The sequence below is a fragment of the Coregonus clupeaformis genome, unplaced genomic scaffold (assembly GCF_020615455.1).
Source record: "Coregonus clupeaformis isolate EN_2021a unplaced genomic scaffold, ASM2061545v1 scaf0231, whole genome shotgun sequence".
NCBI classification, from domain to species: Eukaryota; Metazoa; Chordata; class Actinopteri; order Salmoniformes; family Salmonidae; genus Coregonus; species Coregonus clupeaformis.
Genome location: NW_025533686.1, coordinates 77,301 through 101,686, shown reverse-complemented (window position 1 = coordinate 101,686; position 24,386 = coordinate 77,301). Strand labels below are relative to the sequence as shown.

The 24,386-nt window shown below is 41.2% G+C and overlaps 1 protein-coding gene across 1 annotated transcript in view; it reads right to left on the bottom strand.

Moving 5' to 3' along the window:
- Positions 1 to 1,298: 1,298 nt before the first annotated feature.
- The window catches only part of LOC121579309 (opioid-binding protein/cell adhesion molecule homolog), a gene marked incomplete at its 5' end in the record, with an annotated part of 73,872 nt that continues 50,784 nt past the window's right edge, over positions 1,299 to 24,386 (bottom strand). The window contains 5 exons of the mRNA XM_045214286.1: positions 1,299 to 2,647; positions 5,325 to 5,360; positions 5,931 to 6,082; positions 7,105 to 7,225; positions 7,973 to 8,101. Coding sequence (XP_045070221.1) covers positions 2,541 to 2,647; positions 5,325 to 5,360; positions 5,931 to 6,082; positions 7,105 to 7,225; positions 7,973 to 8,101 — 545 coding nt within the window. The remainder of the gene's footprint in view (positions 2,648 to 5,324; positions 5,361 to 5,930; positions 6,083 to 7,104; positions 7,226 to 7,972; positions 8,102 to 24,386) is intronic.

Below are 24,386 nucleotides of genomic sequence, written 5' to 3'. Positions count from 1 at the left end.
GACTCTTAATCTGTGCCCTCCCCTGAGGCATGCCCACAGTCCTGGCAGATTAGATGTTGTTGATATCTGGGAGCAAGCAGTAAATTGCCCCACTGTGTATGATGATTTCATAACATTGAGTCTACCTTTACGACCTCTAAATTAGGATTTATAATACATCAGTCCCTTACAATCATCCCTTTAACCACAGTGAACCACTCGACTGTGGTTTCTCATCGTGAATTATTTGTTGTTCATGAGCTCCACAAGTGCACTGCCTGATATAGGTAACTTTAAAACCCCCCGTCCAAAAATGATCCCAGATCAGCACTCCTACTCTGAGTCGCTTTATGAATATGGGTCCAGATATTTTAATAAAGTTTAAAAAATTATCCTAAGGAGGAGCAACTGCTGTGCAGTTTATAAACTGGGCCAAAGGGTTGATGCACTGCACCGAAGAAAGCTGCAAAATTCTTGCATATCGATTTCAGAGCATTGTGTGCTTTCCTGTTATACAAAAACAAATTGAGCAAACGTCTGTAGTAGTTGTTTTCTCCATAGCATCAGATTATGTGGGTGTTGTGTTACATAGAAAGGTTACAGGAAGTATTGTTGTAGCTCCTGAGTGTGTGTCCTTGGTGACAAGGTCACAGAGGAGACAAATATATGCCTGATTTCAAATCAATCCAAACTCACTCCTGATTATTTAACTCGGTATACAACACTAAACGATAATATATTAAATGGAATGTATGTATCTGCGCTGTATTGGGAGACAATATATGCAAAACATTTGCATTTCCAGTCAAAATGTACCAGTTCAACACAGCCAAACAATTAATACTTATTGGTTATGAGCGAGTATTTTGTAACAAACTGAAAACAATGAGCATACAAATATACTGTGAAACTAATGTCTGAGAAGTCTTTGGGCTCTTTTAGGGGAAAATCCTAACTCCCTCCTCAGTCCAATTTCCACTTAGTCTCCCATTGACATCAATGCATCATAAAGTGAACATTTTACTTAAAGGGATACTTCAGGATTTTGGCAATGAGGCCCTTTATCTACTTCCCCAAAGTCAGATTAACTTGTGGATACCATTTTCTCTGCGTGCAGTTTAAAGGAAGTTGATAACTGGCGTTAGTGCAATTGCTAACTAGTGTTAGCACATGGACTGGAAGTCTATGGTAACTGCTAGCATGCTAGTAGATACCATATACTTCTAGTCATTGCGCTAACACTAGTTAGCATTGGATCGTGAAACTACCCCTTAACTTCCTTCATACTGGATGCAGATCCATTAAAATGGTATCCATGAGTTCATCGGACTCTGGGGAAGTAGATAATGGGCTTCATTGCCAAAATCCCGAAGTATCCCTTCAAGTGCAAGTTAGGATTTGCCCTTAGAGTGATCCATAGAGAGTTGCTATTGGACACGATCTTACTCCTTAGCCTCTTAGTTACACTGCTTAGTTGAGACGGGAACACTTCAGAATTGACCCCAACGTGTGCAAATGACCCATGTAAATGTACCTTAAGGTAACACCAGTTGTTGTGACATTAATAACATTTGTGAGCGATTACATTACTTGAAGTTAGATGTCCACACATAACTAGTTAAGTAATTATTCTTTACCACACCTTGTGTAGACTTGTGCCAGCTAAAAGGGTCGAAGAACAGGCTCTTTGCCTAAATAATTAAAATTACAACTTTGATATTGTATTTACCCCTTTCAAAATATGTGAAAAAAAAATTAAAATAGATAGCATAGCACAAACTGAAAATATCACAATTTACAATGCTGAGAGGAAGAACAACATTTGTCAAATACCATTTCTCCATTGTTATGGTTTGTCAATGTGTCAGAATCAGAAATAGCTTTAAATTATAATTACACCAAAAACAAACATGATAACAGGCTTTTAGGTCCTAGAGTAATTTCAGTCCATCTGCTTCACTGCCTGTTTGAGGTGTTTGTTTCATTCATCTCATACACTTAACTCTTGGGGATAAGACTCTTGGGGCTAAAGCGTCTATCATAGTCCAAAACGTATACGCATAGCAGTGTTGTGGAATATTGGCATTCATACTTTTTGAATTCTCAGCTATATCACAATGGGACGCCGGACTATCACATCTTAGCGTCTGTGGACTATGATTTACACTTAAGACTCTTGGGGCTAAGACTCTTGGGGCTAAGACTCTTGGGGCTAAGACTCTTGGGGCTAAGACTCTTGGGGCTAAGATGACTGTCACTCGGTATAAACTGAGATAAATAAAATGTAAATAACAGACAAACCACACCCGAATAGAAACATTTAAGAATCATACCATAATGGGAGGGGAAACGAAAACCAAAAAAGTGACAATGTTGTTATGTCCTTAAAACTCCTAAAATGAACAAAGAAAAACGTATAATTTACATAATACTTTTTAGCGGCTTGACATTATGTAATAGGGTAGCCCATGCACGCATGTGCATCACATTTATGTTTCCAGGTGAGAGAAAACACACAAACCACGCAACCTTGCCCCTCGGAAGCCAGAAAGCCCACTGCATCAAAACCTGAGCAGAAACTGAAGGAGGATGGTCAGAAGTAGACAGGTGTAGGTGTGTACATGCGTCCCCATTGAGCTGCTGTTCCCATCCTGCACTGCTCCAGGTCCTGTTGTGGCCGAGGGCGGAGGAGAGGGAACAAAACACTTGGATGAGTTTGTGGTGTTCAAGATTGGTTTTGCCGACTTGTGTGAACCTTCTGATCTGCAGATAAGTGATTCACTGCTCTAATACCTTCTCCCCGGCACTCCACAGAATCTCTTAACTTGCTGTCTGCTCAAGCAGAGGTGTGTTTCACAGATATTCCCAAATTTGTGTGGTAGAACAAAAATATACAACTATATCCCCCTCTCCCCTAACGTCACCTACAGGTATCAGTACTTTTAACCTTCTACGGGTTATTGATTCATCATGTGTTGATCAAATTTTTTTCATCAATCATTTTGGGGGTAATAGGTTAGGTTTGAAAGTGGATTCATTACCCATATTGCAAAGGTTTCAGAGGTTGTCTTTTGTAACATAGATGAAGTCAACTCTAACACAGTGGTTGACTCCTCTAAAAGATAGATTATATGAAAGAAGGCACTCGAAAAATGGTAACAGGGGCATGGGGGATTGGGCAAAAAAGAAAAGCAACAACTGGATTGCAGTAATTGCCACGCAGCACATAATGAACTACCCCCCGGGCCAAACGCCTGCTAGTGCCATTAGATACCCACCTCAAAAGAGAACATTGTCATTCATCTCAATTCTGTTTACTTATTACTCGGCATAGAGATGTCCAAGTTATCCCTGGCACAGCTAGGGTACCTAACTTTGCTATGCTACGGAATAATCCGATCCCTGCTGATGGAATGTTTAAGTGGGGGCACTTTGGCGGCCATATAAGCATTGCTACAGCATCTGTTCTCGTCCTCTCATCACCAGCAAGCCCTGTTGACTTGAGACCCCCTTATCACCACTCTTATTATCATCTTACTGTATGATATTATGAAACCTTGTCCAGCCAAGCCGGCTGGCCGGGTCAGCCTTAAGCCTTAAGGCTGTAAACAAGCTAATCAACTGAGGGAAAGGTGACAAGCAATAACCATTGATAGACAGCGGAGGAAAGAGCAGGACCCGGGCCTGTTTTCTCTTGGCTGGTAGGAGGTCTGTGAGTTTTCAGTCTAAATTGAAGCGTGATAGCAGAGGCTGGGCTAACGGTGTGGGGCCTGGAGCAATAGGGGAGTTGTACGCTGGTCCAATTAAAATGTCAAACCACTTACTTATTCACTAAGACAATCTTGTGAGTTTCAAAATATCCTATAGCATATAATGTATTCCTACTAATAACAGTACATGTTTACCACAATAGCAGTTTAAAAAATAGTTTTGATGGTGGTATTAGATCCACCACCATATTTTACAGTAGGGATCAGGTATTTCTGCATATGCATTGCTGTTTTGAAGGCCAAACCCACCACTGGTGTGTGTGGCCAAAGAGATCCATTTACACCTATCTTTTTTAGATTATTTTTTATTACTTGTTAATAAACAAAACCTCTTTCTCTGAGCAATTGTATTAATATAAAATAATATAATTTGTAATAACAAAAATAGCTCAGTATTTGTATTATTTATTTTATACAGTCTTTGCTCATCTTTATCAAGGGATCCAATAATTCCGGACGCTACTGTAAATAAATATTGGACCACATGGGGCATTAATGAGAGAGAGACGGACGAGATCTTTAAAAAAAAAATTTAAACTTTGAAGCAGAGTACCGTTAATACAATTTCTTGGAGTTCACCAGGCTTTTTTTTGGGACATCTATCCAATTATGCTGCCACAGTAGATTATTCCTAAACCTGCATATGGATAATTACAATAATAGTGCTGCTTTCCCCCAACAATCCAAATCAAAGCAATTAATACATCTCTGAAGAGGAGCCCCACAGTTAATGGATCCTGTTTCACTTACATTCCAAACGTGTCTAATTAATACAAACAATGATGACGCTGACATCAAATCAATCATTTTAATATTCATTGCTAAGAGGTCAGACATAGCGCTACACTATAGTAGTAACCATTATTACAAGTATTCGTTAATAACTAACTAGAGGGAAGAAGGAATTAGAAATTAGGGATTCCTATATAGACACAAATGAACAACTAGACTGACAAATTGTATAACAAGTTGTCACAACAGTTAAAACACATACATGATCCAACACAAATGATAGTTGTAGGACAGATAGATACTTACACAGCAGATGAAGCACATGCAAAATGAAAATGTAGCCATGCCACATGGTGAGGCGGTTAGGCAGTTGAGAAAAGAAGAACAAAACACGGTTAGCAAAACGTTTAAAAGGTCAGAGCTCTTCATTTACCATTTCCACAACGATTCGAGTGACATACTTTCTCCTCATCAGCCTGGGAGAATTCTCCCCGGAAAGTTCACCTGTCAGATATACCTTTTAACTTGTTATCAATATTAATACATGGAATTGAAAGCTAATAATGTTTTCATAAGATTGCAGAGCAGCCCAGTAACTACCTGACAATCTCATTTTGTCAGGCTGTGCTCAAACACTATATGGCCCCTTTCAGTGGCAGAAACATAGTCCTCCTCTCACCTCAGTATTAGCATTGAGTGCTACTCCAGTGATATTTGCATCTAATCAGTTTGTTGTCGATGTGAAAATGGCAATGTTTATCATGCATTGTTAGAATGCTGTTAGCGCATCAGAGATCTGAGAGTGTGTCGAAACGCATGCTCATGCCGAATACCGGTACTAACCTTGCAATAGTGTTGAGCTAGTGGGCTCAATAACCTCTACACCAAAAGAACGGAACAGAACAGAGCAAAATATATAAAAACAAACAAAAGCAAACAATCATAGACAATGCTGCCTTAACATGAACAACGTGAAAGTCAAGCTGGTGAATTAGTCTTTAGCTTCGTGGGTGCAGTGTTAAAAGGCATACAGTGATGTGGAAGGTGTTGCTGTTAACCTAAATAATTATGATGTTGCATTAGATTACATTAGAAGGCACAGATTACTAAATCAGCTTGAGGCTCTGATGTTAAGCATGGAAATGTCCTCAGTTATTTATATCAAATAAATCACATAAAGAATAGAATTCCATTCAAAGTGAAATGAGAGTCGTAGACATTTTCAGTACACTTTATGATAACAGGCATTTAGACATTTATAAACTATTAATAAATAAGTATTTCATTATTTGTAAACATTCATAGTAAGCCTTTATAACAGGTAAAATACTTTTATGAAGTATTTAGAAACATGTATAATGGCCTTTTCGTGAAAGATATTATAAAGTGTTACCAACACACAACATTTTCATTTCGTTGCACCTGGAACACATGGTATCATGTACTCACCATACAGGACAAAGCTTGTGTTGGAGCTGCCCAGTTTGTTGATGGCGATGCAAGTGTAGTTGCCGTAGTCTGCCTCAGAGACATTGAAGAAGGTCAACTTGGAGAGCTGCCCGGCGTCTTCGATCTCCATGCCGTCAAAACCATTGAAGATCCTTGAGGAGAGAGGATGGACACCTCGGTAGTCAATTAATGAATAAAGGAATTGATTTAAGAAATGTAAAATACATATACAGAGTGTACAAAACATTAGGAACACCTGCTCTTTCCATGACATAGACTGACCAGGTGTATCCAGGTGAAAGCTATGATCCCTTATTGATGTCACTTGTTAAATCCACTTCAAATCAGCATAGATGAAGGGGAAGAGACAGATTAATGAAGGATTTTTAAGCCTTGAGACATGGATTGTGGATGTGTGGTAGTAAGAGGTTGAATGGGCAAGACAGTGCCTTTGAACAGGGTTTGGTAGTAGGTGCCGGGTGTGTCAAGAATTGCAACGCTGCTGGGTTTTTCACACTCAACAGTTTCCCAAGTGTATCAATAATGGTCCACCACCCAAAGGACATCTAGCCAATTTGACACAACTGTGGGAAGCATTGGAGTCAACATGGGCCAGCATCCCTGTGGAACACTTTCGACACCTTGTAAACTCAATGCCCCAATGAATTGAGGCTGTTCTGAGGGCAAAAAGGGGTGCACCTCAATATTAGGAAGGTGTTCCTAATGTTTTGTACACTCAGTGTAGACCTGCCTCAGCCATGTGAGTACAACAATACACACAACTCTTGTGTTTCTCACAACTTCCTTGTAGGGAAACTCACTGCAGCTAGAAGTTCAGGGAAGCCTGAGATGACCGCTATGACGCCTACATATTATGTCATTGTTATCTTAATTACATGTTATAATTTATTGTCATTTCCAAACAGGTTCAATGGCTGGGGAAATGACATGGTCTTGACCATGTGCAATGGTACAATGTTTTACACAAAATGATACGGCCGTTAGGCTTTGGGTCTCTAACCATAGGGACACTCTACAAGCGTACTCTCTCGCTCTCTCACCTTTGACATGCTGATGATCTAATGACCTTCCTTGAAAATCTACTTCCAGGAAAATCTAAAAGGCTGGAAAAAGCAGCAATTCAACATGTTTGCAAACATGCACAATGGCTTACCTTCTGTCGTCTCGGTACCACTCGAAGTCTGCCTCGGGCACTGCCTCCGCCTCGCACTCCAGCACCCCTCTCTGGCCAAGGGTCACGCCAACGTCTCTGCCCTCTGACACACTGGGGGCATCTACGGGCACACGAGGGCACTCATGGGATCAGCGTGCCAAAGACGGGGTCAAAGTATCAAGCAGGGGTCGTGTGTAAATAGCAGAGAGAGGATTTTGTCCATCCAGAGAGGATGTTCCTCTATCTGAACTGCTGTAATCAAGTTGAAAGCCATTCTTCTTTGGAGAACACATTTGTAAATTGAACTGGTACTTCAGCGCATATGGGCTGCATTCCAAGCATAGCACAGTTAATGTTGTAATGATTACAAGGGGGTTAGAATAGGATCAACGATCCCTGTCTTTTAAAAATGAATAAAATGTCCAATGTATGGCAACATCAAATAGTCACACATAGTCAGCCAATAAGACATGATGTATAGCATGCACAAATTATTTTGCAACTTTTTCTGGTGAAGTGCAACAACAATAAAGCTAAACCCAAATCAAAACTGATTTCACGTGAATGGAACCCTACAACTTTTTCTGGAGAACTGGAACAAAGTTAAGATGAACCCAAACTGAGCTTCATCCATCAGTCTATATTAAATTCCTAGTCATGAGACCATTGACTCAGTGAATCTGTCTGCGAGGGAATGGAATGCCTATTGCACACTGTAGCAAACCGATTTGCAAAGGAAAAAGTTTTGCAACAAAATCAAGTCTCTCTTAATGGACAAGTTCAGTGTTAGTCCCTCCCCGATTTGGCCCATTGCTTCCGTTTGGATCCTAGTAAATAAACACCAGGACTGGGTTGACATTGAACTCACAGTTGACTGTGATCTCCACAGTCCTGACATCTGTGGCGATGTCGTTGACGGCAGTGCACTCGTATGTCCCCGCTCTCTGTCTGGAGATACTGGGGATGTCCAGGTACTCGTCCTCCGAAGCCAGGTCACCTGTGGAGGTAAACAACAACAAGATGTGAGGTCAAAAACAACAACAAGAAGTGAAGTAAACAACAATGTGTCAGGTAAACAACAATAACAACATGAATATGTGAGGTAAGCAACAACAACAAATCAAATCAAATCAAATTTTATTGGTCACATGCGCCGAATACAACAAGTGCAGACATTACAGTGAAATGCTTACTTACAGCCCTTAACCAACAGTGCGTTTATTTTAAACAAAAAAAGTAAGAATAAAACAACAACAAAAAAAAAAGTGTTGAGAAAAACAAAGAGCAGAAGTAAAATAAAGTGACAGTAGGGAGGCTATATATACAGGGGGGTAACGGTGCAGAGTCAATGTGCGGGGGCACCGGCTAGTTGAGGTAGTTGAGGTAATATGTACATGTGGGTAGAGTTAAAGTGACTATGCATAAATACTTAACAGAGTAGCAGCAGCGTAAAAAGGATGGGGTGGGGGGGCAGTGCAAATAGTCCGGGTAGCCATGATTAGCTGTTCAGGAGTCTTATGGCTTGTGGGTAGAAGCTGTTGAGAAGTCTTTTGGACCTAGACTTGGCACTCCGGTACCGCTTGCCGTGCGGTAGCAGAGAGAACAGTCTATGACTAGGGTGGCTGGAGTCTTTGACAATTTTGAGGGCCTTCCTCTGACACCGCCTGGTATAGAGGTCTTGGATGGCAGGGAGCTTTGCCCCAGTGATGTACTGGGCCGTACGCACTACCCTCTGTAGTGCCTTGCGGTCAGAGGCCAAGCAGTTGCCATACCAGGCGGTGATGCAACCAGTCAGGATGCTCTCGATGGTGCAGCTGTAGAATTTTTTGAGGATCTGAGGACCCATGCCAAATCTTTTTAGTCTCCTGAGGGGGAATAGGCTTTGTCGTGCCCTCTTCACGACTGTCTTGGTGTGCTTAGACCATGATAGTTCCATGTGAGGTATAGAATAACAACAAAGAGGTGAGGTGAGCGCCACGGCTATCCTGTATCAAAATATGGCACAATTCCTCCCCACTGGTCTCAACAAGACTTATCGTACATGTTTTCACATTGGAAAAAGGAGTCACCCACCGATTTTTAGACCGACCTTATCGACCAACTTATCAAGAGGCAGGATGGTTGAAATGGTCAAAGTAGCACTGTAGTCATGTCAAGTTCAAGGACTCTGCAGCCTCACCTTCACATGAAGCAGGAATTAAATAACTCAGGTTGTATGCATTTTTTATCCAGGTGGGGGTGAAATACAGTACCAGTCAAACGTTTGGACACACCTGCTCCTTCAAGGATTTTTCTTTATTTTTACTATTTTCTACATTGTAGAATATTAGTTAAGACATCAAAACTATGAAATAACACATATGGAATCATGTAGTAACCAAAAAAGTGTTAAACAAATCAAAATATATTTGAGATTTGAGATTTTTCAAAGTAGCCACCCTTTGCCTTGATGACAGCGTTGCACACTCTTGGCATTCTCTCATTCTCTCAACCAGCTTCACCTGGAATGCTTTTCCAACAGGCTTGAAGGAGTTCCCACATATGCTGCGCACTTGTTGGCTGCTTTTCCTTCACTCTGTGGTCCGACTCATCCCAAACTATCTCAATTGGGTTGAGGTCGGATGATTGTGGAGCCCAGGTCATCTGATGCAGCACTCCATCACTCTCCTTCTTGGTCAAATAGCCCTTACACCACCTGGAGGTGTGTTTTGGGTCATTGTCCTGTTGAAAAACAAATGATAGTCCCACTAAGCACAAACCAGATGGGATGGCGTATCGCTGCAGAATGCTGTAATAGCCATGCTGGTTAAGTGTGCCTTGAATTCTAAATAAGTCAGTGACAGTGTCACCAGCAAAGCACCCCCACACCATCACACCTCCTGCTCCATGCTTCACGGTGGGAACCACACATGCGGAGATAATCCGTTCACCTACTATGCATCTCACAAAGACACGGCGGCTGGAACCAAAAATCTCAAATTTGGACTCATTAGACATATTTCCACCGGTCTAATGTCCATTCCTCGTGTTTCTTGGCCCAAGCAAGTCTCTTCTTCTTATTGGTGTCCTTTAATAGTGGTTTCTTTGCAGCAATTCGACCATGAAGGCCTGATTCACGCAGTCTCCTCTGTGTCTGTTACTGGAACTCTGTGAAGCATTTATTTGGGCTGCAATTTGAGGTGCTCTAATGAACTTATCCTCTGCTGCAGAGGTAACTCTGGGTCTTCCTTTCCTGTGGCGGTCCTCATGAGAGCCAGTTTCATCATAGCGCTTGATGGTTATTGCGACTGCACTTGAAGAAACATTGAAATTTATTTTAGGATTGACTGACCTTCGTGTCTTAAAGTAAGGATGGACTGTCGTTTCTCTTTGCTTATTTGAGCTGTTCTTGCCATAATATGGACTTGGTCTTTTACCAAATAGGGCTATCTTCTGTGCTGTGACAAGGTAGGGGTGCTACCTTGTCACAACACAACTGATTGGCTCAAACTTATTAAGAAGGAAAGAAGTTCCACAAATTAACTTCTAACAAGGCACACCTGTTAATTTAAATGCATTCCAGGTGACTACCTCATGAAGCTGGTTGAGAGAATGCCAAGAGTGTGCAAAGCTGACATCAAGGGAAAGGATGGCTACTTTGAAGAATCTAAAATATAAAACACTTTTTTGGTTACTACATGATTCCATTTGTGTTATTTCATAGTTTTGATATCTTCACTATTATTTTACAATGTAGAAAATAGTAAAAATAAAGAAAAACCCTGGAATGAGTAGGTGTGTCCAGATTTTTGACTGGTACTGTATGTATGAACAAAAATATTGGTTATAAAATGCTAAATGGTTCAGTATTCATATAGTTTGGAGAAGGGTGCTGGCCAGATCAGGGCTGTGTATTTATAATATAATAATAATATGCCATTTAGCAGACGCTTTTATCCAAAGCGACTTACAGTCATGTGTGCATACATTTTACGTATGGGTGGTCCCGGGGATCGAACCCACTACCAATTGACCTACAGAGGATACCAACATGGACCACAGGCATCGAATACATTTGATAACTGTAAGTCACTTCGGATAAGAGCATCGATAATGACCATACAGATATAGGATCTAAATTAGACATTTCTCACAGCAGAAAAATAATACTGCATTAACAGGAAATGTGAATTATTGTGTGGATGATAATGAATGGACATTTTTGTAGGGGTTGATACATTTTTAGTTAGGACAAATCAAGTCTGACATTTTAAAGTGGAAATTACAAACTTTAGAAGCCTTTTTAAACCTTCAACACTACAAGTTTGCATTTCCTGCTGTGCAGGAAATTTCCTGCAACAAAAGGATGATCAAATTAAGATCCTATATCTGTAACTACACTCAGGAATATAATTGACTTCTTAACCACGTTTCTATCCACAGTTTTTATGCGAGTAAAGTCATACCGTATAAAAAAAAAAAAAACACGACAGCTGTGATGGAAACAGAAAGTTTCAGTACAATTTCATAAATGGCGACAGATCATTTGTTCGTTTGATATGGTGAGATCTTTTTGTGTCGGTAAAATTAATAATGCGAGAAATGGAGGTGGAAACACCTTTATGCACAAATGTTGATATAACAACCATCAAATCGAAGTAAACTTGGGAGTCACGCGATGACATTGTGTGTGGTCCTCCAACTACGACTTGAAAAACCATGCAGTTCATTAGGCTACAGATGAAATAAGTTATGATGAACTTCACAGGGTGGTGAAAGTGCACTGTGATCTTGATGCTCCTTTCCAATAAATATCGAGGGTCTTATTCTGGTGACATGATGATCGATGCTTGACTGCCATTTGACAAATAAAAATATTCATAATAATCTCATCATGTAGACTTGCCTCCCCACACAGCCTACCCGCACTGTATCTGGCAGCTGTTGGCTACAGTGCACGTGCCAAGACCAGAGTAGGCACATTTGCTATTTAACGCAACAGTTTTTGTGACAAAACTATCGGTAGAGTTGAAAATGCGATGGAAACACAAAATAACATTTTGTGTGCACTATGTCATCACACATAAGTCAGTTTGATGGAAACACACCACTGGTGGGAAAATGTGCATATTTACTTTATGCAGATTTTAGAATATTCACATTAAAATCTGTCGCCAATTGAATGGAAACCTAGCTATTGACTACATCACAAAGAAGTGATGTTATTCTAAGTCAAGCTCAACTGCAAGCTCCTACGACTCCAAGCAACAATGATTCAGGAACTGATTGACTAGCCAGCTGCTTAAAGAACCAATGAACCCTTTTGTTTAAGGATTCTGACTGAAGGAAAGGTTTAAGTCTGAATCAATTGGAGACTAACCCAGAACATGCACAATGTCTCATCAGCAGCAGTGTACAGCAACGATAAAAATATCCAGATCAATCATTTAATGAGCTGACTTGTTTTGACATGCTTGGGTCATAACTACATCATATGTTAGAAACAATGAAAATACTTTTCCATGTTTATCTGTCATTTGTTTCAAGGGGATTGAGGGGTGGGGGGATATTTAATGTCTTCAACTGTTATTGTCTGTCTTTTTGAAAACTGAAAAAAATAAAATATATATATATATACACACTATTTTGAAAAGTCTACATCTACAGATCCATTTTTAGCTGCCTATTTCTGTTGTATTCCTCACTCTATCCTTTCCTTAAACACGTTGACCCAAAACTTAAAACAGCCTCCACACTCGTCACCATTCTGTAAACTGACATTTTGTTGTGGAAAACATGACTAATTGATTAGCTTAAGTGCCTTTGTAGTATTCCGCTTTAGCCATCACTGCTCTGCTCTGTATTCATGTTTCTGTTCACCTCACTGTCACATCAATAAAGCAAATCAAACAATGTCAGAAAAAAATAAAAAGTTATTTTTCCTATTTGAGTTAAGCTTGAGGGAGAATGCTTATTCCTTCATGCACAGAACTTAACATCAAGTACAAAGGACATACTTGATTTCTAAATGGATCTTTAAAAAGAAATCACACCAAGGAAAGCTCTCCCCAGGTGTTGTGGGTGACAGTAATGGCATGCACATGTATTCACTTTGCTGGGTTTGAACAGACATGTGACTCCCACCTGGTAGGAGCCATTAACAAGAGCAGTCATGGAGGATCTCAGATCACCTGACGCGGTGTCAGGAGAACCCTCGGAACGCACAGGTGTCAGACAGACCCCACAACGCACAGGTGTCAGACAGACCCCACAACGCACAGGTGCCCAGAAAGCCTCGTCCTTCTCTCCCTTTTTTCCTAGTCTTTCTTGTTTCTCTCGTTTCTCTTGTGCCCTGCTCATTCTCTAGTGTCTCTCCCTCGTCTCGCTTTCTCTCGCTCTGTCTTTTGTCATTCTCGTTAGCCTCTCGCTCTGTTAACTCTTTCATCACTACTGCAACGTCAAATTCAGACTGCATCAGGGAGCTAAGTATCTGTTTCATAAAAAAACGCATTTGGAGCGCTAGACCTCATCTGTGCAGCCGTTTGAAAAAAGTTGGAATGTTATGTTCTTAGGAATGTTATGTAGCCTACCTAGCAATTAGCGGTTAAGTATTGACTGTGTCTTTCCCTTTTATCTTTCTGTTCAGAAAATCTGAAATTCAAAACTAACTTGCATTTCTGTATATGATACCACACTGTCTATAGAGCAATCTGAATCCATACCATACACCGCGTGAACAATATGCCCTCTAGCAGTTTGGGTATCTTTCAACAGAGTTATGGCAGATTATCAAGACAGTGCTCCTGGCTGACCATTAACTGAGGGGTCAGAGAGGACAGAAATTGACTGACTGACCTCGTGTTCAACTATTGTGAACACTGTACAGGCAACACTAAATAGACAAACTGTAACAATAACACATACTTCACAAGTATCTATACGTAAAGGGTCAACAAGGAGTTACCATAACCAACAAAGTGATTTGCAGAGAAAAGACCAGTGTGAGTAAATCTAACGCACTTTAAAGTGTCTGGGTTAAGTATGGCTTGTTACGGTACAACCCAGGCCGTTGTAGTGCCCATGATTGTCAAGATGGAGGTGTTTATATAAAATCAATAGTTCCCAGCCCATTTTATGCCTGCCGTAAAATATGTGTCGTTGGGGGAAAGTAGCTAGCTGCTATCTACAGTCACAGAGGAGGCAAATCCCACCTCGGCTGGGCACGGCCGTGGCCCCGCACATTATCGATACGGGCCTGTGTGCCCGTCACCCACTGTGCCGGTAAAGCCAGTGAAAACACAGCGACGTACGGCAGAGGGCACCAGCAGGACTTCCACTTCCTGTGTGGAGAAAAAAGAGAGGAAGGCCGTCGGGCCATGTTGGCTCAGCCGAGGCAGAGTTGCCTATCTACTGCAGGCATTACTGTGCAACTATGAACACAGAATACTTGTGTGAGAAATACTGAAATGAACTGTGTTTGTATGAAATATAAGATAGGTTGTACTTACGGGGAAATCAAACAAATAAACACTGTTGAAATGCAATCCGCTGCTTGAAAATCCTTAATACTCATTGAGAGACGAGATACCACAAAGATAACAGCCTCCTGCACACCATATCCCCAGTCACTGACGCGGACTTAGAAATAGAGGACCCTCAGGAGACCACACAGAGCAGAAAGAGAGCAGAGAGGTGGGCGTGGGAGGGGGCTGGCATATCTCAGGAGGGGCCTGCTGCCGAGGCTCCCATACACTCACTGTGTCTTTGAAAAGCAAAGGAGCACCACACTTATGCCGCAGGCAGATTCCGGTTGTAGATGAAGAGAGAGAACTCAATACAGAGTGAGGGGGGGAGCAAGAGAGCAAGAGAGAGAGAGGGGGGAGGGAGACAGAGAGAGAGGGGGGGAGGGAGACAGAGAGGGGGGGAGAACAAGAGAGCGAGGGGGGGACAGAGAGAGAGAGAGGGAGCGAGGGAGATAGAGAGAAAGTGCAGGAAGGAAGTGGGAAGGAGGTGTATCAATCCAAGTTGGGTTGCAGCCAATGTCAGTTCATACAGTATGAGATTGAGGGGCCACACTCTGAATCCAATTTCTCCAAGGAGACAGTGTCATGGTAGGGTTACTTACATGATTATTACAAGAGAGAGGGGAGCACAGGTAAAGGACAAATGAATGGATTTGCTTTCAGGGGGAGTGTACAGTATAACTGTTGCACGTCAGTAGCACTCACTTCTTTTCCCTGTATTAAGAGATTTTTCACTGATAATCAGACTCCAAACCAAAATATAGAATGTATCATATGTGCCAGCTTTGATGTATTATCCTCTTTGATGAAAAACAAACACAAGAGAGGGATAAACCATACGTATAGCTGGGGGTTCTATAAGAGACCATGACACTGCATTACTTCTATTGAAAGCAGTGAAGATAATGCATTTTGACAGTCTCACTTTGATTCAACCCATCAGAATCGGCTTTCTTTTGAACTCACAATGAGCTATGAAAACCACATCTGGCACAAATGCTGGAGCATGTGTTCCTTTGCATTTAAGCATTATCACAGATGCCATGAACAATGAGCATTTTGAGATTAACGTATTAGGTTTAAGCTTTCAAAGATATAACTGGAGTGAATATTGATGTTGACATTATTTTACTTCAATGAATCCATGGCATTGTGGCAATTTGGCAAAAGCATATGTTTGGGAGTAAAAAGTATTTCAAAACACCATTGAGTAAAATTATTTTTGATATTTGATTTGCTGAATACAATTAAAACAGAAATGTACATAACAAAATAACGGACACCAAGGCACAATGTTGAAGTGACTCAATATAACATTTTAGTTGGTTCAAATTAGCTTACGGTTAGGGTTAAGGTTAGGGGGTTGGTTAAGTTGAGGGTTAAGGTAAGGGTCAGTTATAGATTTGTGCTAGTAGGTCTGTCAATGGGATACAAATAAACCTCCTGAAAAATCAATACACTTCCATGTAGCTCTAGTACAAAGCAATTTCCAAACAGACTTCATTCTCGGTTACTGCGTTGATTCCCAATTTCCATCATGCATATACTCCTTTTTGGGGAGACTTTATTAATGCATCTGGGGCCACTACTGTTAGTTCCTGGTCAGCGTCCCAAATGGCACCCTATTCTCTATGGGCCCTGGTCCAAAGTAGTACACTAAATAGGTAAAGGGTGCCATTTGGGAAGCAGTCTGGTCGAGTGGACAAACATTGCCATTCAGGTACTGTGGTGGTGTGAGATACCAGGGATCCCTCCTTATCCGGCAGAAGCCCCTGAGTCATCTATCTATCATGAAGCGGGGCGAAGCGGCGGGTGGCTGCTGAGCTAGGTCATGACTACAACGAGAGCTCCAGACAGGGCCAGAATATCATCAATCCACCCTCCTCCTTCTCCGCTTCCGTCCTCTCTCTCCTCCTCCGTCCTCCATCTCCTCGTCCGTCCTCCCTCTCTCTCGTCCGTCCTCCCCTCGTCCGTCCTCCCTCTCCTCGTCCGTCCTCCCTCTCCTCCCCTTGTCCGTCCTCTCTCTCGTCCGTGCGTCCTCCCTTCTCCCTCCTCCGTCCTCCCTCTCCTCCTCAGTCCTCCCCCCTCCCCTCCTCCATCCTGTTGATGGATACCTATTTCATTCTTTATTTCTGTCACCCTGGAAAAGCCTTGTAATAACTGGGCCCACACTGAATGGCCCGAGGCAAGAGGATGGTGCAGTGCACTGGAACAGTGTGTGATGGTGATTGTGGGGCTGAGAGATTGAACCTCGCGCTGCGACTGCAATGAGAATGAGCTTTGGGTTTACTTTCTCCGCTTGGCTGTGTTCGGCTGCAGCAGCAACAGTCCAGTTGTGTATACTGTCTGTATACTGTCTGCCTGTAACAGCGAGTGGTTAAATGATCAAATCGGAGTATTGGAATAGTCTAAAGATTGCTCAAATTTTGGCGTTGCCATTGAACTACAGTAAACACTCCTCCTGGATAGCAAAATACCTTGGATGACACCAATTTAGGCTGAAAACTGTTACAATACAGCACCACAAACTCAAATAGTGCCATACAGTTGGAAACAAAAACACTTGGCTAGAGTTAGAAACCCCGGCGTCCTTGTGCTTTCCAAGGGACACAAAGCATTGACGCCATCATATTTTGACTTCAAGGCGAATACAACAGACCTGGTTATCTACACTTCCCTTCCCCACTAAATGCCCCTTGTCCTGGACTTCTTCTCTACATCTCTCAGTTTGTTGGTTTTGATTAGTGCAAAGAAAAAAACAAATCCCTTTCATGAATTTCAATGGCAGCTCCCAGTTGGGAATGGTTAAGAGGAAAAAACATACGTTTGGTGTCAGGGCGCTCGTTTTGATCACGGAAGAGGTTCTGGGAGAAAAAAATAACCTCAGAAAATGTTTTGTTTGGCTTGTTTCATCTGGAGATTTGTCTCTATTAGGACATTTGTATTGCACTAGCATCCCCATCAGAACCCAAAATAAAAGCTTATTTTACTCCAATGTTTGTAAACAATGTTAAGGTAAACAAACCCTGTATAGACTCAAAACATAATTTTGATATCATGGATGGTAATTTATTTCATCCATAGCTCGGTCTATGAATTTGGCGGTGGTTACATTTCTCCAGCCCCGTCCCCCAGCTTTTTATCAAAACAGTGGCAGGGATGACATTTGGTTATTGTTTTAACTGCATATTCGAGGACAAAAATAATATTTTTTGTGTACATTGTACACACATTTAACATACGTGCATTCGGAAAGTATTCAGACCCCTTGCCTTTTTCCACATTTACAGCCTTATTCTAAAATGTATTAAATTGTTTTTTTTCCCCACTAATGACAAAACAAAAACAGGTTTTTAGAACTTTTTGCTAATATATAAATAATAAAAAACTGAAATATGACATTTACATAAGTATTCAGACCCTTTACTCAGTACTTTGTTGAAGCACCTTTGGCAGCTATTACAGCCTTGAGTCTTCTTGGGTATGACGCTACAAGCTTGGCACACCTGTATTTGGGGAGTTTCGAATAAGGCAGTAACGTAACAAAATGTGGAAAAAGTCAAGGGGTCTGAATACTTTCCGAATGCACTGTACATTACATCTGGATAGATAGTACTTAAACACATACAGTATACATTATATATAGTGTTTTCAGTCATAATTCTTATAAATCTCCCCTTTCTGTGGTAAATAAAAGCTACATGGTTATTATCCCCATTAGGCAATTGCTTGAAAATATTTTACATGGTTCAGTACACACACACACACACAAAAACATTTAAAACTGATTCCCGTCTTATAAGCAATTTTGACGAATTGAATTTATAAAAGTCCTGAGCTTGGCAAATGAGGGCGTAATCTATCAGAGGACTCCAAGGAGCTCTCTCTAACATTAAATTACAAAGTTAGCTCAGCTGAGGAGTCCAACCGTCGGCACACTCCATTAATGACATTCTACAGCAGTGGATGGACTTGTCCGAGAGCTGCTCCAGCTCATATTGAAATGGGATTTTAATGCGGAATACAGTATGTTCTTGTTATAAACATAATACTCCCTCTGTTGCTTTCATAGCCTAGTGATTGGACTGTTCAAGAGAATAACCGAATAAGCAGCTTTTCCTAATTAGCGAGAATGTTATCTTCTTCTATTCCCAGCTGGAACGCCACACTCCCTCCATGGAAATAGAAGACTGGTTTGAACATCCAGCTGTGGACCTATTGAATCGCCCTAATTATTTAACCATTTGAAACATAAAATGCACACGTCATGATCACCCCCGTAAACCTTTAATGCAGCAAATATCAATTTGGAATGGAAATTGATTCGCATAAATTGGCATCACGTGATTTGGTTTAATTATTTTGTAATAAGCGCAATCTGTTTTTGTCTGGTATTGTTTAGTGCGGGCGGGCATTTCTGTCCTTCGTTAACCTACTTAACGTATCAGCAGTAATTTCCGTCTGTTTGGTCTTTTGTTATTGAGCCACTGCACACTCTTTCTTTTCATTGGATCCCAATGGGAGTATCTTCGAAATAATTCAAATATTGTATCTTCAAATGAAAAGACAAGTTCATAAGTGCACAGTAATTAACTCAGTCCCATGTGTGTGCTGTTGCCATCTATTCTATATTTCACATGCCTCATACACACTTAAGGCTTGACAACCATGGAAGAGTTGGCTACAGTACATATAATAAGGGACTAGGCTACAAAAGCATGTGCAGACATACACTTCCTTGGGGTATATACAGTGGGGAGAAGAAGTATTTGATACACTGCCGATTTTGCAGGTTTTCCTACTTACAAAGCATTTAGACGTCTATAATTTTTATCATAGGTACACTTCAACTGTGAGAGACGGAATCTAAAACAGAAATCCAGAAAATCACATTGTATGATTTTAAAGTAATTAATTTGCATTTTATTGCATGACATACGTATTTGATACATCTGAAAAGTAGAACTTAATATTTGGTACAGAAACCTTTGTTTGCAATTAAAGAGATCATACTTTTCCTGTAGGTCTTGACCAGGTTTGCACACACTGCAGCAGGGATTTTGGCCCACTCCTCCATACAGACCTTCTCCAGATCCTTCAGGTTTCGGGGCTGTCGCTGGGCAATACGAACTTTCAGCTCCCTCCAAAGATTTTCTATTGTGTTCAGGTCTGGAGACTGGCTAGGCCACTCCAGGACCTTGAGATGCTTCTTACGGAGCCACTCCTTAGTTGCCCTGGCTGTGTGTTTCGGGTCGTTGTCATGCTGGAAGACCCAGCCACGACCCATCTTCTACTGAGGGAAGGAGGTTGTTGGCCAAGATCTCGCGATACATGGCCCCATCCATCCTCCCCTCAATACGGTGCAGTCGTCCTGTCCCCTTTGCAGAAAAGCATCCCCAAAGAATGATGTTTCCACCTCCATGCTTCACGGTTGGGATGGTGTTCTTGGGGTTGTACTCATCCTTCTTCTTCCTCCAAACACGGCGAGTGGAGTTTAGACCAAAAAGCTCTATTTTTGTCTCATCAGACCACATGACCTTCTCCCATTCCTCCTCTGGATCATCCAGATGGTCATTGGCAAACTTCAGACGGGCCTGGACATGCGCTGGCTTGAGCAGGGGGACCTTGCGTGCGCTGCAGGATTTTAATCCATGACGGCGTAGTGTGTTACTAATGGTTTTCTTTGAGACTGTGGTCCCAGCTCTCTTCAGGTCATTGACCAGGTCCTGCCGTGTAGTTCTGGGCTGATCCCTCACCTTCCTCATGATCATTGATGCCCCACGAGGTGAGATCTTGCATGGAGCCCCAGACCGAGGGTGATTGACCGTCATCTTGAACTTCTTCCATTTTCTAATAATTGCGCCAACAGTTGTTGCCTTCTCACCAAGCTGCTTGCCTATTGTCCTGTAGCCCATCCCAGCCTTGTGCAGGTCTACAATTTTATCCCTGATGTCCTTACACAGCTCTCTGGTCTTGGCCATTGTGGAGAGGTTGGAGTCTGTTTGATTGAGTGTGTGGACAGGTATCTTTTATACAGGTAACGAGTTCAAACAGGTGCAGTTAATACAGGTAATGAGTGGAGAACAGGAGGGCTTCTTAAAGAAAAACTAACAGGTCTGTGAGAGCCGGAATTCTTACTGGTTGGTAGGTGATCAAATACTTATGTCATGCAATAAAATGCAAATTAATTACTTAAAAATCATACAATGTGATTTTCTGGATTTTTGTTTTAGATTCCGTCTCTCACAGTTGAAGTGTACCTATGATAAAAATTACAGACCTCTACATGCTTTGTAAGTAGGAAAACCTGCAAAATCGGCAGTGTATCAAATACTTGTTCTCCCCACTGAATGAATGAATATGAATATGAATATGAATATGCCATTTAGCAGACGCTTTTATCCAAAGCGACTTACAGTCATGCGTGCATACATTTTTTTTTTGTGTATGGGTGGTCGCGGGGATCGAACCCACTACCTTGGCGTTACAAGCGCCGTGCTCTACCAGCTGAGCTACAAGTTATTGATGTTATGCACATCTTACAGAGTGTGACTTCAAAGTATAGTGCCATTGGCAACAGTTTCATGTTTACTTTGTGTTTTTCCTTATCTGCCTCTGAAACTACAGGGGCAAAGTTCACCTTAGTGCCAACCAGGGCCGTGCACAGACCTTTCAAGGGGAAGGTGCTCAAAATGAAAAAAAGCCCCTAAAAACATGCTTGACATCGGGAAAAGAAGGTTGGCTATCAGCTGATCACTGATGTTGATTATTGATGTTAATCTGCTAGTTAGCCAGCTCAATATTTTTTTTTTTACTGATTGTGATTTATCTTCAATGCTCTTAAATAATAACTTTATAATGTAGCCTAATATTCATAATCTTCCAACTCATGATATATGGCTGGCTGGCTAGCGGCTTGTGTGGATATTTTAGTAGCCTATGGTGGTTAGCTAGAGTCTAGACCAGGGGTATTCAACTCTTACCCTACGAGGTCTGGAGCCTGCTGGTTTTCTGTTCTACCTGATAATTGACCCCACCTGGTTCCCAGGGCTAAATCAGTCCCTGATTAGAGACAAACAATTTAAAAAATGCAGAGGAACTGGCTTTGAGGTCCAGAGTTGAGTTTGAGGGGTCTAAACTATACCTGTGTTCAGTGCTTCATTTGTAAATTGGGAGGTGCCAACAAAAAGTGAGTGAGAGTGAGGGGTGACATTGGGAGCTCTTTGGTACCGGAACGAATGAGATAAAAAATAAAATAAACGTTATAATAAAGCATTGCATGCATATCATCACATTTGCGTAGTGGCATAGAGCAGTAGAGTAGAGGCGCTTACAGAAGTTGCACACATGGGACCATTTTTAGTAGCCTAGGGGGTCAGATTTATTTTTGCCCTTTTACAAACTAATTTCATGCAATTCTACATAATTTTACATGACTGTAGACATTTGACATTTGAGTCATTTAGCAGACGCTCTTATCCAGAGCAACTTACAGTAGTGAGTGCATACATTCTGATAAAATATTTTGGTAGCCTACAGCAGACGGATTAGAGCCTTCTATTTTCAGCAGGAGACATTTGCTTTCCAACCTGTGTTTTCCCGCGATTGTATTTGAAATATTGCGAATGGTGTTGTCTGCATGCTGTTCACTGACAGATTTGCTGGGCATTACCGATTGTAGGCTATGCCTTGTTATTGGGCTACACAACCCACAGTTAGGCATTTTTTTAAAAAGAAGCCATTGATCCTCTGTGGCTAAATTACTGGCTTACTCATGGTGTAGTAGGCTATTCTGAATAATTTCATTTCTTAATAACTTTGGCAAATTTATGTAAATGTTTCAGAGGTGCTGCAGCACCTCCAGCACCCTTCCGGCTATGATTCTATAAGGAAATAAATGATGAAGCGCATAAAGGCTACCAGCCAACCAGACCAAATATTGATGATGTAAATCAAGTGTTATCAATTGTTAATCAAATGTTATGTTGCTGTGGCAGTAGTGTTGATATTTAAATTAGGTAGCTTGCTACAAACATTTGACCGGTGACCGCATTTCACAACCTGGTCTCAGAGCAGTTTGTATTATTCTGTACGTAAATCTGAGACACTCCATTTAATCTGAGACACTCCATTACGTTTATTATGGTATATATTAATTTGTGGAAGTCCATTATACATTTCATATGATATGTTACAAATTAGAATTTGTATGTTATGTTACAAATTTGCAAAACATATGATATGTTACAAATTCAAATTTGTGGTGGCTAACATTAGCTAGGTCTCTAGGTGCTAATGCTAATGTTAGCTAGCTGGCTAACGTTAGCTAGGCTTGAGGTAAGGGTTAGGGGTTAGGGTTAAGATCTGGGTTAGCTAACATGATAAGTAGTTGCAAAGTAGCTAAAAATTTGTAAGTACTGTAGTTGAAAAGTTTTGGGTTGCTAGCCGTTCAAATTATACGCCCACCCATCCACCCCGACCAACCACCCTCCTTTCCATTTTGCCATAAGTTACCTTCTGTCTTATTTAACCATACAAAACGTAACATATCATACTAATTTCAGTGTCCCGGATTTCCATTTACCATGTTACGTCTAGTCTACGAGAACAGGCTATATTTCAAGCCATGCATATTTGGATACCGGACACTCAATCTCCATACAGGGCAGACTGGGAAAAAACGCACAACCGAATGCATGTACAATCCGTACAGAGCAGACCAACGTAGGGGGTAGGGGTGGGGGGTGGCGAACTTAACGACGTCTTGGGGGCATGGGTTCAGAACAACTATGCCAAAAACTGTATACAAGAGAAATATATATTAAGGACTAAAAACAAACAAAATATAACTATTGTAAAATATGCTGTGTCCGTAAAATGTACATAGTATGTATAAACTGGAAATAGAAGCCTAAGTGTTGTTGGGTTAGGGGAAAATAATAAAGGATTTTTTTTTTTTTTTTTTATAGATATATTTTATATATACACTACCGTTCAAAGGTTTGGGGTCACTTAGAAAAGTTTTGTCCATAAAAAAAACATCAAATTGATCAGAAATACAGTGTAGACATTGTAAATGTTGTAAATGGCTATTGTAGCTGGAAACGGCTGATTTTTTATGGAATATCTACATAGGAGTACAGAGGCCCATTATCAGCAACCATCAGTCCTGTGTTCCAATGGCACGTTGTGTTTGCTAATCCAAGCTTATCATTTTAAAAGGCTAATTGATCATTAGAAAACCCTTTTGCAATTATGTTAGCACAGCTGAAAACTGTTGTGCTGATTAAAGAAGAAATAAAGCTGACCTTCTTGTGACTAGTTGAGTATCTGGAGCATCAGCAATTGTGGGTTCGATTACAGGCTCAAAATGGCCAGAAACAAATAACTTTCTTCTGAAACTCATCAGTCTATTCTTGTTCTGAGAAATGAAGGCTATTCCATGCGAGAAATTGCCAAGAAACTGAAGATCTCGTACAACGCTGTGTACTACTCCCTTCACAGAACAGCGCAAACTGGCTCTAACCAGAATAGAAAGAGGAGTGGGAGGCCCCGGTGCACAATTGAGCAAGAGGACAAATACATTAGTGTCTAGTTTGAGAAACAGACGCCTCACAGGTCCTCAACTGGCATCTTCATTAAATAGTACCCGCAAAACACCAGTCTCAACGTCAACAGTGAAGAGGCGACTCCGGGATGCTGACCTTCTAGGAAGAGTTGCAAAGATAAATCCACTCCACAAATTTCTTTTTAACAAGCTATCGTTTTGGCAAGTCGGTT